General features: G+C 45.2%; 1 protein-coding gene across 1 annotated transcript; it reads left to right on the top strand.

The window, feature by feature from the left end:
- Positions 1-1,392: 1,392 nt before the first annotated feature.
- Positions 1,393-14,738, top strand: LOC146064476 (uncharacterized). Its single transcript, XM_083178004.1, has 5 exons — positions 1,393-1,402; positions 3,011-3,178; positions 3,698-3,772; positions 3,950-4,240; positions 14,623-14,738. The coding sequence occupies exons 1-5, from the start codon at positions 1,393-1,395 to the stop codon at positions 14,736-14,738; spliced, it is 660 nt and encodes a 219-aa protein (XP_083034130.1).
- Positions 14,739-15,766: the final 1,028 nt, after the last annotated feature.

Below are 15,766 nucleotides of genomic sequence, written 5' to 3'. Positions count from 1 at the left end.
ATTCAGTGATTAACAGGCGTTTAGCCCTATCACCACCACGAGGAGACTCTTTAATCTGATCAATTATAAAATATTTAAGACTGGACAAAGGGTGTCCAGCTTGTTTGAAATGGCGTGCGACAGGCTTATCCACAGTCCGGCCAGCTAAGGCCAGATCTATGGCAGACCTGTGCAACGCCATTCTAGTACGAAAAGATTGGGTAGTCTGGCCAACATAGTGGTAGCCACAAGGGCACACCAAAATGTATACCACATACTCCGATATATATATATATATACATACATACAGGGGTGGCAACAGCAGTGTAGACCCCTGGGCATAGCAATGTATTGGAGCCCTGACCGATCCTCCAGTGGTAGGGGTGGGGGAAGCTTTGATGTCCCGTGGGTGGTCGGGGCTATTATATCAACCACTCAGCATGTAGGGCCTGGATCAGTAATTTCCACTAATTACCCCTTTACTGCACAGATGGTGGGAGATGGGGTGGGAGAAGGGGGCATTGGGCTGGATGAAGGGGTCCCAATACATAACTTCCAGGGTTGTAGAGGATGTTTAATACGCAGAGGAGGGGTGTATAGTGGAGTGGGCTTATTATTCTTAATTTTCTGGACGGAGGACAGCTTGCTTGACTGCAGATATCTCCAGTTCCCGGAAATAGATTTCTTAGACTGGACTTAATGGACTTAAAAACTAGAGAATCCCTCCTACTGGGTACTCAGAATCTGTCTTTATCACCCTTGCATTTATCTCTTGTTACGGCTTAATATATCTGCCCCAATGTCCACGATCATCTATCCGACAGATCATGCTGTATTGCAATTCTGGATATTTATACAGGGGTTTTTTTTTACTGATCGCATCTATCACATTTTGTCACTAGAGGGAGCTTTACGCTGTTGCTTTGTTACTGTGTGCCCTGAGTGACATATACAGTATGCAGTATACTTCTACTATTAAGTTAGGGATAGACCGCTTCCTAGAACAAAGTAATACACAGGTCATCAAATTCAAAATTGGGCTTAATACTTTAGCTAAGAATAATAGAATATTTCCATACTACCTACACGTTAACTGGAACCAAAATTAATTAATCTCAATATTTCTGTATGAGTTTAAGAAAAGGTAAATTTAAATTTGCCCAGGTCAGAACAGAATAATAAAGGTGGTTATTTTGGGACTGCTCATGTACACCTAGCTGCATACCTCCCAACATGACCCTCTCCAGGAGGGACACAATGCTCTGCTCCTGCACTTCCCTTTTAATGTATAATTGCCATCACTTGTGTTGAACAGGTTAAGTAATAAGAACGGTGTCTGAACACAGGTGATGGCGATCATAAATGAAGAGGAAAGTCCAGAAACAGAGCATTGTGTCCCTCCTGGGGAGGGTCATGTTGGGAGGTATGTAGCTAGGTGTACATGAGCAGTCCCAAAATAACCACCTTTATTATTCTGTTCTGACCTGGGCAAATTTAAATTTACCTTTTCTTAAACTCATACAGAAATATTGAGATTAATTAATTTTGGTTCCAGGTATGTAGCTGTGCATATGTGTATTGGTTTGGAAAGCAGTCTGCAGATTTGGAATTGTAGCCTGTTGGAGTGGAAATGGTAAAGGGGTTGCTACCACGTCTACACTGTCTGGATTAGCATCATGCTCCAGTTCTTCCTGCATCCCTGGAGTGACTTTCATGACGTAACTTTAATGACCTCCGCCCCAGAAATCTGATCACCAGCCATGCTCTGCAATAACTTATTGCAGGAAGAAGCGCAGTAAAATAAGTCTTCTCTTCTTACTGCATTTTATATTTTGCATGGTTTTTTTTTTTTCTGTTTCTTTACAGTTAAGCCCCATCCACACTAGACGATTCGTGGCACAGTCAATATCATTAATAATATTGGTGGTGCTCGCTGTGCATGGCATCACTTCAGTACAGGGAGGGAGCAGGGGAAACTGCCTAGCTGCTAGAGGAACTCTGGGGGCGAGATTTATTGTGTTGACCGTTTTTCAGAAAATGTGATTTTAACTCAAATCGCCATGTATCGCCATTTTTTAAATCGCATTTTTTTCCAGAAATCGTGTATTGAAGGGCTGGCGCAATGCCGCCTGAAAAGTGCGATAGATGGCGATAGAGTCGATGTAATACGCCATAAAAGTGTGATTTCCGGGTTAGGTCATGTGCGTATTTGCGGCCAACCGGAATGCGATTTACACCAATACACCTGATCAGCCCATACAACATGCTAACCTATTGGCCCACCTTAGTCCCTTGCAATACGCATCACACCCCCTATATAAAGGGGCGCAGGCGCCATTTTACCCTTTGAAAGGGAGTAAGGCGTTTGAGATGGAGAGGAGAGGAGCAGTGATAAGGTGCAGAGGAGGCAGAGGGACAGCCAGCTTGGGCCCAAATACCCCAACCACTGGGAGAGGTAGGGGAGTGAGAGGCAGCACTGCCAGAGGCAGGACAGGGAGAGCCAGCATGCTCCCAGCAAGAGCTGCGCCAGGGAGAGGTCACATGGTGGAAGCTGAGCAGGTGGCTATGGAGGATGAGGAGGAAGCAGGCACAAGCCATGTGCCCTCACAGGAGGAACAGAGTGCCAGGCACACAGAGGAGGAGCTGCAAGAGGGTGATTTCTCAGAGGTGGACTGGCCTGTGCAGGAGGCAGATGAAGCAGACTTGGAGGTGCTGGGGGAAGAAGCAGGACAGGAGGAGGAGGAGGAAGAGGGTGAGGCTGAAAATGTGGAGGAGGAGGAGGAGGATGATGCAGCTCGTACAGCTAGTGGGAGGAAAGTCAGGTTCTCTTATGAGGAGAATATGGCCCTGGTGCGTGCACTCTTGCCCCTGTATGACCGCCTACTTGGTCCTCACCATCACCGCACAAGTGTGGCAAGACAGAAGGGGATGTGGGACAATATCACCTCCGCGGTAAATGCAGTTAGCACACACAAGAGGAGTGTGCGCAACGTCAAAAAACGATACAATGACATCAAGCGCCTCCTCAAAGCAAAGCTTGCCCTGGAGAAGAAAGAGGCCTGTCGCACAGGAGGTGGCCCTAGGCAGGAAGTCCGCTTTAAGGCCTATGAGAGGCTGCTACGCCGAATCATCCCACCGGAGGTGCTTCCCGGCATCCACATTGCCGACACAGACAGGCCCCCCACTCCACCGCCAACTGGTAAGTGTCCACACATGTCAACTACACATTTTGCTATGTCATGTGCGCATGCTATTATGGTGGTATGCTTTATGTGTCCAAAAGATTGCTGTGTGTGGAACTACATATCCCAGCAAAATCACATTTTGCTAGCTTGCATTGCTAAATAATGGACTGTGCATTTTGCTGGGTTATGTAGTTCCACAGATCCAATTAATGTGTGCTGTCCTAATCACTGTAGGGCTGCAGTGTACTTGATTGTTAATCCATATCAATCCTCTGGGTAGTTGGAAAAGCACTTTACAGTCACTTTTACATGTGTAATCTGCTGGTCTTTCCTGTTATTTGCAAGTGGATTAAGAATATTGTTCACAGTCATAATACTGAAATAACCACTTCAGTTCAAAGTCTTCACATTCCTTATGTAATCATATCAGAGTAAAAAAGTTTGATTTTGGGAAACTTTTTATCAGCATATTTGAAAAAGTGACAGTTAGGTGCAAATGATCATTATGGAAAATGTCTTCTTCTTTCAAACAGCTCCATCTCTGGAGTCCCAGCCTGCTGTTGAGCAACATCAGCCACATCCGATTGTTCACACTGTCCAGTCTGCAGGTGAGATATCATAGTGTTACACAAACACATTGCACATTTCACACATGGCTGTCCCCACCACAGTAGCCTGTGCCAATGCATAATGCATGAGCAACACCTAACCATTCCAACTAAGGTAACATGACCCGCCATACACCAATCTGCATAGCATACTTACCACTCTTTTCTCATGTGTAGGTCCTTCACAACCGATGCCTGAACCTACGGATCCCATGCAAAATATGGACGACATGAGTGAAATCATCCTTGAGACGGTGCCATCGTTGGAACCTGCACAAAACCAAGCACACCCAGTCAATGAGGCCCCCTATACGCAGTCACATAGGCAGCAGCCCCCAATCATTGCAGCCACCAACACCCCCACTAGTACGGAGGAGTTGGCGCAATCCATCCATCTTTTCAAGGGGAAACAACTAGATTTTATGGAGGTGCAGACCACCCATCTAGAAACCGTTAAGGGGTATGTGCGTAACATAGCTCTGCAAATGAGACAAATTTCTCAAAGTGTGCGGGCTAATGTAGGGACACAAATTCGTCTTGTCTCCACATTAGACACACGCTTAGCAGAAATTGGCCAAGCCATTCAGGGCCAAACTACTAATTTTAGAGCACTAAATGCCAATATGGTTGAAAAGACCCAAGCTATTAATGGCCAAACAACTGCAATGATGTCCCTACAAACGCAAATCAGCCTCAGTGCAACTACTTTGTTAGGTCAGCACCAAACCACATCTACCCAAAGTAGTAGTGTCTCCTCCACACCCATGAGTGGGTCCCCCACTACTCCCCCACGGCGCAGTGTCCGTACTAGGGGTGGTGGTGCCACTAGTGGTAAGGGTGCTAATACCCGGCCTGTATTCAAAAATGAATAATGTTGTTTGCATTTACATGTGTATCATGTTCTTTCTTTTTTTCCTTCACTCATGCAGTGAATGTTCATGAATTTTTTTTATATGCTATGGCCTATGCCTAAATGTTTCAGGAAGTAAAAATTATTTGCATCCAGCACACTTGTTGTCATTCTTTACAAATGATTACCCACACTGTTCTATTATGTATTGTCAACTAGTGACATTTTAGCAGACATGGGACTTTGGGTTTTGTGTGCTTATTTGTCATGGAATTTTAAGGAAATAGTCACATTTGAAGGGGATAAGCTTTGGGAATTGCATACTGTATGTAGGCGCCAATTGTTTTGCTACATTTCAACCACCTCAGATCAATGATCCATGTCACCTCCATCCATTAAGCCTATGTTAATTTGTATTTGCCAACATTTTTACACACAGAAAACTACAGTACTTACTTGACATTGTTATAGGTGTTATCATGTTGCCAGCCATAAAGTATGCTGTGGTGGGGTAGCTTGCAGGTGTTGGCCATTATTGTTGGTCTGCTTCTGGGCAATTAACATGGACAGGGAAAAATGTAATGTTACCAATGTATGTGCGTTACAGGTTCCCCTTTACTATTCATTGTACACACAAAAATTACCTGTGAAATGCTGCAGGATCATCTGTGTACGAACCACATCCCCCCTCCGTGTACTTCACACTACAACATCAGTAGTTTGAGCTTCCTGCACGACTGCTGCAGTGGCCACATCTACATAATTTGGTTGACCCAAAGCTATGTTATGCAGCATGCAGCAAGCCTGGACAACCAAAACCGCTTTGGCAGGGTGGTATAGCAGTGTACCTGCTGACCTGTCCAAACACCAAAATCGGCTTTTCAGCACCCCAAAGGTGCGTTCCACTACATTGCGGGTAGCAATATGTGCAGCATTGTAGCGGTGCTGTGCAGGGCTTTGTGGGTTCCGCAGAGGTGTCATGAGCCACGAATGACACCCATATCCTGAGTCACCTAACATGTAAGGGATTTGTGTGGTCACATATCATGTGGGTAATTTGCACATAATAGTAGCAGCCTATACTATATTGTTTGGGCTGGTATAAACAATTACAACAGAAATGACTCTTGAATAGTAGGTTACACACATGGATGTTAAAGGGAAAGACATAGGTAAGCAAACATCATGTAAACAGTGGTAAGTGACTTACCAAGTAGCCAGCCCTCTGGCAAGGTGTGGTTGTGGAAACGGTCCCAGAGAGCTGAGTGCCGCAGGATATAGGCATCATGGCAGTTCCCGGGATAGCCTGCAACCACACTGAGAATTCTGAGGTTGGCATCGCAGACCACCTGCACATTGAGGGAATGTCTGCCCCTGCGATTCACATAGACATGCTCCCTCACGTGCGGGGCCCGAATCCCAATGTGGGTGCAGTCTATGGCTCCCAGCACATTTGGAAATGCTGAGAGCCAATAGAATGCCACCTTCAGGTCCTGCCACTCGGACTCACAACGTAGGAATGTGATATATGTGCGCCACAGCTTCTTTAATGCATTTAACACTTGAGAAAAATGTGACACCCCCAAGGCCCATGAGCTCACAGACTGAGTGGAGCCTGTGGCAAACAAGTGGAGGACACACATTAATTTCTGCAGCCCAGACACTGCATAGTTGCCCCCCCCCCCCCCACAAGGGTCCAAATCATCTCTCACCTGCTCATATAAGTTCATCAGGTTCTGTCGGTTCAACCTAAACATGTCCACCACCTGTTGATCAGAGAGGGAGTCCAGGTACACCCTAGCACGGTACCGACGAGAAGCACGGAGTGGTCATGGTTCCTGGATCTGGTGGGCAGCATCATCCCTCCTGCGTAGCTCCTCCAAACGCCCCAGCTCACACACTAGCACCTCCAGTCCACTCTGCAAAATGTCCATCTCAAACAGCCTCACAGGTGTCCATAATCATGTGGGGGTATATGTAGGGGAGTTAGTAAGTGCTATGTGGGTCACCTGTGAGAGAATTAACCGTTTCTACGCTCAAACGCTGGCGATTTTAAGCAAATCGCCACCCTGTACTTGGTCTATTTTTTGGGGGGGAAAAAATCGCATTTTGCTGCCGATTTCCAAATGCGGCAGACATTAAATTAGCGATTTGTATCTTTTTCAATGGGAAAACATCTGGATGCGATGTTGTAAATCGCCACTTCAGAAAGTGCGAATTAGCAGCAAAAAGTGCGATTTATGCAGCAAATCGCCACCCATTAAATAGTCGATTTGGGGAAAAAATTAAAATCGCCAAAAACCCAACATCGATCTCTAATAAATGTCACCCTGGGTATGCACCTAAAGTGATGAAAATGGTTTACTTTGTTAGGCCACACCCCCTCTGTCTGAGAGCACGCCCATCCACCATTAAGCTCCAGGTCCTAATTTTAAAGATGTAAAGGTTGAAAGGTATGCTATATCTGCAATGGCAGCAAAGAGAACATCTCAAAGCCAAGCACACCAGTTGGATTACATAGGCCATATAAAGAACTAGGTAAAGAACATGCACCCATAAATGATAAGAAGTAAACTTGTGGCAAGGAAGGCAGGAGCTGAAAGCATGGTGGCAGGGCACCGCCAGAGGCGTAGGACATTACTATAAAACTCAGGAGCTGCTGCCAGGGGGTAGATGATGGGTTTGGCTCATCTATACACTGCAGTGGGTCAGGACAAGTTACATACAGTCTCTACAATTTTGTTAGATCTCATACATCCAAAGACAGTACATAAACTCAGGGCCGGCGTTACCACTAGGAAGCCTTAGGCAATTGCCTAGGGCGCTGGCCACTGGAGGGCGGCATTGCACACTGCAGCAACATTGTTCTATTATTCTGTCAGTTCAGCTCCTCATATTCATTAGAGGTGAGGAAGCAGCCAGCCAGTGTAACCAGTCTAGCTGGCACTCAGGCATTGCTATTGGCATAATTTAAAGTAAGCAGCACTGGTACGTTCAGAACTGAGAGTATGCACCTTTCAGTGAAACCACCCCTCACGATAGAACACCGTCGGGAGAGCGCCACACATTACCCTGCCCCCGCTATGATTGCTTACCGAATAGCAGAACCACCCCTGCCCTAGTGTGACACTGGCCTCCCTCCAGCCACCACAGATGGGATCTGCATTGGCCATCCCCATCCGCGGCACCACTCCCCCGTCACAGCCGCCAGCGCTGCAGAAGCCGGCACGGGCTGTGACGGCTGTGATTGTGAAGCTCCACTGAAAGAGTCGGAGACACGGCTGCAGCACCTACGCGGGAGAGTTGGCAAGAATGTATTTCCTTACCACGCCTGCCCGCCTGACCGCAAGGCTGCCACCAGCCGCACCACCGAACCTCCTGATGCCTGCTGCCCGCCCAGCCGCCTGGCTGATTAATGTCTGCTGCCCTCATGGCCACCCAGCTGCCAGATGCCTGCCACCCAGTTAGGAAACTTGAGTAAGTTTTGTGGAGCCTTTTTTTTTATGTTTTGAGGTAGTGAAAGGTGAATGTTTGGAGAAGGGGATGGTGAGGTACAGGGGCGAAGGGGATTGGAGAGGTGCAGGGGGAAGTAGAGATGGGGGGTTGCAGGGAGGTCCAGGGAGGACAAAGTGGTGCAGGAGTGACAGAGAGATACAGGGGAACAACAGAGAGATGCAGGGGTGATTTAGGGACAGAGACGTGCAAGGGTGACTATGGGACAGAGAGGTGATGGATGGGTGCAGGGGGGTGGAGAGGCGCAGGGGTGACATAAAAGAAATAAAAGATTTCACTGATTTATCATGACTAGTTTATTTTTGTTTTTTTAATCTGTAACATTTTTATTCACGGGTGCACCACATGTTTGCTGAGCGATCAATGCTTCAGCACAGCTCCCCATCTTCCTGTGTATACAGGGCTTTAGACTACTGTGTTTTCTTAGCTGAAAGATCTGGTTGTGCCTTGGGCTTGACTGTATGAGTTAAATGCCTGGCTATTGGTATAGATTCTATACCCAAGGGAAAACTTTGGGTTAGCCTTGAGATGGGCTGCATGAGCAAGTTACGAATAAAATACAAAAACTGGTTATGTATTGGCAAGTAGGACATGGTTTTAGCTCTGCATTGGTTGTGGTTTTGCTACCTTACATATAATACTGTTATAAGGTTATGTCTTGCCAAGGATTTTCTCTGTGTTCTGGGAACGGCTTTGAATATTGCTAATTTATATGACTACTTGATTATTTGGTACTTCTGTAGTTTCATGGCGCCCTGCTACTTCCGGGTTCTACGCTCGCCACGAAATATGTCAAAAAAAGTAAATTAACTCCATGCCAACATGGATAGTTCATACCCCCACTATCCATGTTGGCATGGAGTTGATTTTAAATAGCGTGGCGAGCGTAGCGAGCCACCGAGCCCGCAGCGTATGCGAGCGAAGCGAGCCCCGCAAGGGGACTCAGACGTGAAACTACAGAAGTACCGATTATTTTTAAGTATTAATACTTCTATGATGTGTTTTTTTTGTGTGTGTTTGTTTCCGTGTATATTAATGTCAGCCCTTTAAGAGTCCGAAGTATTGACTGGGGACTTAGCCAGGGCTGGCTCTACCATGAGGCATACTGTATTTAGGCAGGATCTATGGGGAGCCACCAAGTCTGCCTATCACAAAATTAACAAAGTCTATGAGGAAGACATGCTTAATTCAGATGGTGGCTGTGGAACTTCTACGCCGCCACACTTTCATGTGAGGAAAAGTGCATATTGATGGAAGTGTGGGGTTGGGGAGAGGGGCAGTAGGTTAAAGTTTTGCCTAGGGTGCCAAGAAGTCTTAAACCGGCCCTGCATAAACTATATATCACTTTTCAAGTGTGTTCAAATTCTGTTGAATACATTTGAATAATGGCAAGTAGTTACACTATCCCTTATTCCCAGCATGCATGGGACCTCGCAGCCCATGGGGAATGATATAGAAAGAGATAGGCAGCTGTGTAGGATGCCTGGATCTGGGAAGGGATGTCAATTGGGTGTGTCCATCGAATAATTATGGGTATCTCTGAGGGATAATAAGTATAATACAGCCGCCTATGCTCTTCACCTGATTGACTTGGAAAGTGGGTAATTGATGTTGTAAGGGGGGTGGGCAGTATGCAGAAGTTTCTCCTAGAGTGCCGGGAAACCTTGCACCGGCCTTGTGTATATGTGTGTGTGTGTGTGTATATATATATATATATATATATATATATATATACACACACACACACACACACACACAATGGTGAGCTCTGGCACTCACTTCTTAAATGTGAAACTTGCTCTGGTGCCTTCCTGCAGCTGCAACCTGCCACGCATAGCACAGCTGAATATGTGTTTCCAGCGGCGGCACTCAGATAGAAAATAAATACAGTAGCCAGCAGAACGCCAATGTTTCAATTGTATTAAAAGTTTGCCCTGACGAAAATTGTTTAATACAATTGAAACGTTGGCGTTCTGCTGGCTACTGTATTTATTTTCTATCTGAGTGCCGCCGCTGGAAATAAATATATATATATATATATATATATATATATATATATATATATATATATATAAAAAGGAAGTCTACTGATAAGCAGCGTTGGTTGCTGTTTCTGACCTCCTTCCAACTAGTTTAAGCTGCTTTCTGATTATACAGATCCTACAATATTTTTGCCGAACTTTTCACTCTTTTTTATATATATATATATATATATATATATAAATATATACTCTAATATATTTACAATCTGTTATTTTTACTTCTGATTTTATTGTCATATATCTGCACTGTATAGGATAGACATATTCTTCCATTTCTTTTTTTTAAGTGATTTTTCTAGTTTTAAAATTACATTTAATAACGGCTGCTCATACTGTATGAATAAATGTTTATTTGGTACTTGTTTCCTAGCACGGTGCTCATCGCATACCACCGCATGCCTTAATTAGTGGTATGCGATTGGAACCAATTTTCGGGTCCTAAGAGTCGCACTGTACAATTTTAATATCGCATGGCATGCAATGCAATTTCTAATTGTACAGGCACCCTGATGGGTGATTACTATGTTAAATGCGCCCCCATTGTTAACGCCAACCTCACTATCAACGCCAACCCGAAGTGTGGCGAGCGCAGCGAGCCCGCGTGGGGTGGCTGTACGCGTCCTTCGACCTTTTCATACCCCCACTATCCACGTCTGCGTGGAGTTGATTTAATATAGTGTAGCAAGCCACCAAGCCCGAAGCGCGGCGAGCGCAGCGAGCCCCGCGTGGGGACGCGGATTACATGTGAAGTTATCCGCGTTCCCTTGCTGCGCTCGCCACGTTTCGGGCTCGGTGGCTCGCTGCACTCTCCACACTATATAAAATCAATTCCACGCCGATGTGGATAGTGGGGGTATAGGTCGGAGGACATGTACTGCCGCCTCTCGTGGGCTCACTGCGCTCGCCACGCTTTGGGTTGGCATTAATAGTGGTGGTGGCGTTAACAATGGGGGTGCATATAACATACTAATCACCCATCAGGGTGCATGTACAATTAAATCATCGTTTTGATGGCATCGATCACATCACATCGCATGCGATGCGATCGATGCCATCAAAACGATGTAATAAGATTAAAATCGTGGGCGCCGTGCTAGGAAAGTGCCGTTTATTTATTTTTTTATATATGGCCATGGCTATTTGGTACTTGTTTTCTAGCAGGGTGCCCAGATTTCTTACGACGCAAACGTAGTAAAAATCGCATCTCATTGCATCGCATGGTACGTTTTAACTGTGCGATGTGTGCGATGTGATATTTAATTGTACAAGCACCCATGCCATTAGATGTGATGGGTGCTTACAATGAGATGTGATGGGTGCTTACAATGAGATGTGATGGGTGCTTACAATGAGATGTGATGGGTGCTTACAATGAGATGTGATGCTATGTGATGTGATGTGTGCTTACAATTGTAAGCACCTGCACCTACGCCATTGTTTAGCGTCAATCGCAGTATCCACGGCACTCCGAAGTGTGCCAAGCGGCGGCAGAACGCGTCCTTCGACCTTTTCATACCCCCACTATCCATGTCGGTGTGGAATTGATTTTTAGATAGTGTGGCGAGCGCAGCGAGCCAGCGAGCCACCGAGCCCGAAGGGTGGCGAGCGGACGCGGATTACTTTACATGTATTCTGCGTCCCCTCGCAGGGCTCGCTGTGCTCGCCACGCTTAGGGATCGCCACACTATCTAAAATCAACTCCACACCGACGTGGATAGTGGGGGTATGAAAAGGTCGGAGGATGCGTGCCGCCGCTCGCCACTCTTCGGGGTGGCGTGGATACTGGGGTTGATGCTAAACAATGGCGTAGGTGCAGGTTGTTACAATTGTAAGCACCCATCACATCACATAGCATCACATCTCATTGTAAGCACCCATCACATCTCAGGGCATGGGTGCTTGTACAATGAAATATGGCATCACATTTGGTGCCATGTGATCCTATGCAATATTTCATTGTATAAACACTCCTGTGCAGTTAACATGGACATCGCATCGCACAGCACTATAGACGGTATGTGATGCGATGTGATTTTCCTATGCAGAATAGCCCACTAAGCTATTTGCTTAGTGGGCACCCTGCTAGGAAACAAGTATTTTTGTAGTTTACTTACAGAGACTAGTGTATCGCATCAGTGGTCGCTGAAACCCTATCAACTACATATATATTGTGACAATGATCACAAACACGGGGATTCAGATGACGACTTTGATGTTTATTTTCAACAGCAGGTCACAGCATATCAAGTTGATTCCATATGCGATCATAATTACAGGCAGCAGCATACAGGCAATCTCAGCATAACAGACTCTTAAAAGGCTCCAATGGGCTCCCAGCCTATCGCATGGGCAGCTAATCCACCATCCAGAGAAAGCTGACTCCCTGGAAATCCTTATATCAGGAAACCCCAGGTGCTGCTTACTACACCCATGGGATTTTACTACGGCTCCAAAAACCTGGTCTGGAGCGTCCACATTACTTTCATGTGGGGCAGGGGTCAGGGAACTCGGTCCTCATTACCCCACGCAGTGCATGTTTTGCAGGTAACCCAGCAGGTGCACTAATTACTCACAGACACATTTTATAAGGTCCCCAGGTTAATTATTTCACTTGTGATTCTGTGAGGAGACCTGCAAAACATGCACTGCGTGGGGTAATGAGGACCGAGTTCCCTGACCACTGATGTGGGGAGATGCTGTCTCTGAACTGATGAAGGGGTGAAGTCACCGAAACTGTAGACCATTAAAAGTTCCACACGTTTTTCACACTATTTAAAGCCTCAGTGCCGCTGTATTTTCCAATATGCTACATTTCTGGCTCACAGCCAGGACGGAAGGCAACTCAGCAAGTTACCCCGTGAGGGGGTCCGAGTGCCGGGTACAAGGAGTTGGCTATATATATATATTATTGTGGTATACCTTCCCTGTAGGTGTTGGATGTCTCTAAATAAGACCCATTCTTACTCATCTGTACAAGTTTTTGGATATACTTATATTCTGCCTTGATATAGGAGGTATTTAATTAGAGCACTCACAGGGAAGTCGCAAGAAATTTTTAACCCATAGGGTTTTTCGCGCACATTTTAGTGTATATTACCAGCACTCCATTAACAGTACCAGCTCTCAAAGTTAATAAAGGAGATCGGAGCCCATATTAACCCATATTAGGGTTTCCTGGAGTAAGTGTCTCCTCAGTAACAATTTCTATTTCAAAGACACAAAAAATCTGTTCCCCTGATGAAGTCTGTCTAGACGAAACGCGTTGGGACGTTTCTGTACACTGCTGTTTCTACCTGGTACAACTTGATGAAGGAGAGTATAAAATTATTTAAAGACTACCTTTGACTGCTTCACTGAATATCGGACTACCATATTTATGGACATTGTTATTTCTTAATCATAGGCGCCATTCCACAACTGGGTGTCATATTGTTGTAGGGTGGTCCCCTGACCCTGTGGGGACATTGTTGTAATAGGCTGCCGACCATTTGTCATTTTTTATCAGAGTGATTTAAGCATAGAGCGCGAGGTGGAATATTGGGTTTACATATATATAAATATATATATATAATCAGAAAAGAACGATGTGCACAAACACCTTAAAAGAAATGTCCACTGATGGGAAGTTTCTTTGCCCCAAATGTGGGGAAGCAGTTCTTTGTACAAGCACTCTGGGTTCTTCTTCAACCCGGCAGCTCCACACAACCTGGTTTCCACAGGTGACAAATTTGTTCTATAAAAGAAATGAACAGGAGCGCTCCATAGTGCAGATAAAAGATGGTACAATATTTTATTTCCTTTAAAACACTGGATCACAAAGTACAGAATCACGTACCACAGCGGGTGGTTAGACAGAACCGCACCGTTTACAGCATGAGGGTTCCCGTGGGGAAAGGATTTGAGCAGCGGCAGTGGCAGCTTCAGCTTCAGCTGATCCTTGGACGAACAGAAATGATGACGCCAGGCCACGTCCCTACGCGTTTCGTCACCCGGCCCTCTGACGAAGTCCTAGTGACGAAACGCGTAGGGGCGTGGCCTGGCTTCATCATTTCTGTTCGTCCAAGGATCAGCTGAAGCTGAAGCTGCCGCTGCTCAAATCCTTTCCCCACGGGAACCCTCATGCTGTAAACGGTGCGGTTCTGTCTAACCGCCCGCTGTGGTACGTGATTCTGTACTTTGTGATCCAGTGTTTTAAAGGAAATAAAATATTGTACCATCTTTTATCTGCACTATGGAGCGCTCCTGTTCATTTCTTTTATAGAACATATATATATATATATATATATCTAGAGTGAAGAGAATAGAAGAGGGCGCTTCATGGTGCATTAAACGAGTAAATTTATTGGATCCAAAAACACAATAAAATCCAGAGTAAAAGCAATTGCTCGTACCAAGTAATACAACACTGTGGGCTGATTACCACATGGCATGAAATTATCACACAGGCAAAACTGCTCACTTGTCCGGGCAGGCGAATGGAGAACTCCGGGAGTCTGCTACTGACAAGCGCTGGCTTGCGCTGCTGGAGGCAGAAGGACGGGGAGACACCAACGCCGGATAGGATCAAAGGGAGACAGCCACAACAGTCGGGTAGAGCGTCACGTAGCCACGCCCTGACGCGTTTCGTCACTGGGACTTCGTCAGAGGGCGTGGCTACCGTGACTCAAGACCCGATACTTAACAGAATGAACAGCCAATGGGAATATGTCCACTGATTGAACTCCGTGTACACCGCAGCAGCTGTACTGACGGTCTCAGAATGGCTTCAGTATGAAAGCTAGCTGGTTCTTAAAGAGACCACATCAAGCTGACTTAGGCGACACGTGTGTAGACAAATCTTAGAACACATGTCCACACTTTTGTGTGTATATATATATATAAAAAAAGGGTACAATCAGTGAGCAATCTTCACATCACGACCATATTTAGATGAAATACTGAGCAATTGATACAAAATATTTCTTTAAAACATTAATTACATTACATGCATAAAAAACTTTATAAAAAATACATGCGAAAAAATACATATAAAACAACAAAAGCAGTATAAAAATAGAAACAGCAATATATCATTTTGCAAATAGATCAGAAAAAATCAATAGGGAGATGGGGGGAGTGACAATAGTGGAGAGTGCTAAAGTGCTAGTGCAAAACATTTTTCGACATCAGTTGATAAAGGGTGTGATTTCATAGCCCTCATTGAGTCCAAAAGGAGTCAATGTGTTTAATTTCAAAATCCACTGAGTCTCTCTCCTCATAAGACGCTTATCCAAGTCACCACCCCTTCTATTAGGTTTAACAACTTCAATCCCTTTGAAACTCAAACATGAAGGGTCACAGTTGTGATGCTCCTTGAAATGACGGGGGACACTATGATTTAGTACCCCGTGTTTGATATTGCGGAGGTGCTCTAAAATGCGTATCTTTAAACATCGCTTAGTTTTGCCGATGTATTTGAGCCCACAGCTACATTTCAACAAATAAACAACATGTGTTGAGTTACAATTAATGAAGTCATTGATCCGTAAATTACCCATGGCAGTATCAATACCAGGACCTTTTTCCATATATTTACAAGTTTTACAACTG

The sequence above is a fragment of the Crinia signifera genome, chromosome 1 (genome assembly GCF_055691185.1).
Source record: "Crinia signifera chromosome 1, ASM5569118v1, whole genome shotgun sequence".
NCBI classification, from domain to species: domain Eukaryota; kingdom Metazoa; phylum Chordata; class Amphibia; order Anura; family Myobatrachidae; genus Crinia; species Crinia signifera.
Note: the sequence above shows the minus strand (reverse complement) of the source record. Positions and strands in the feature narration are given on the sequence as shown.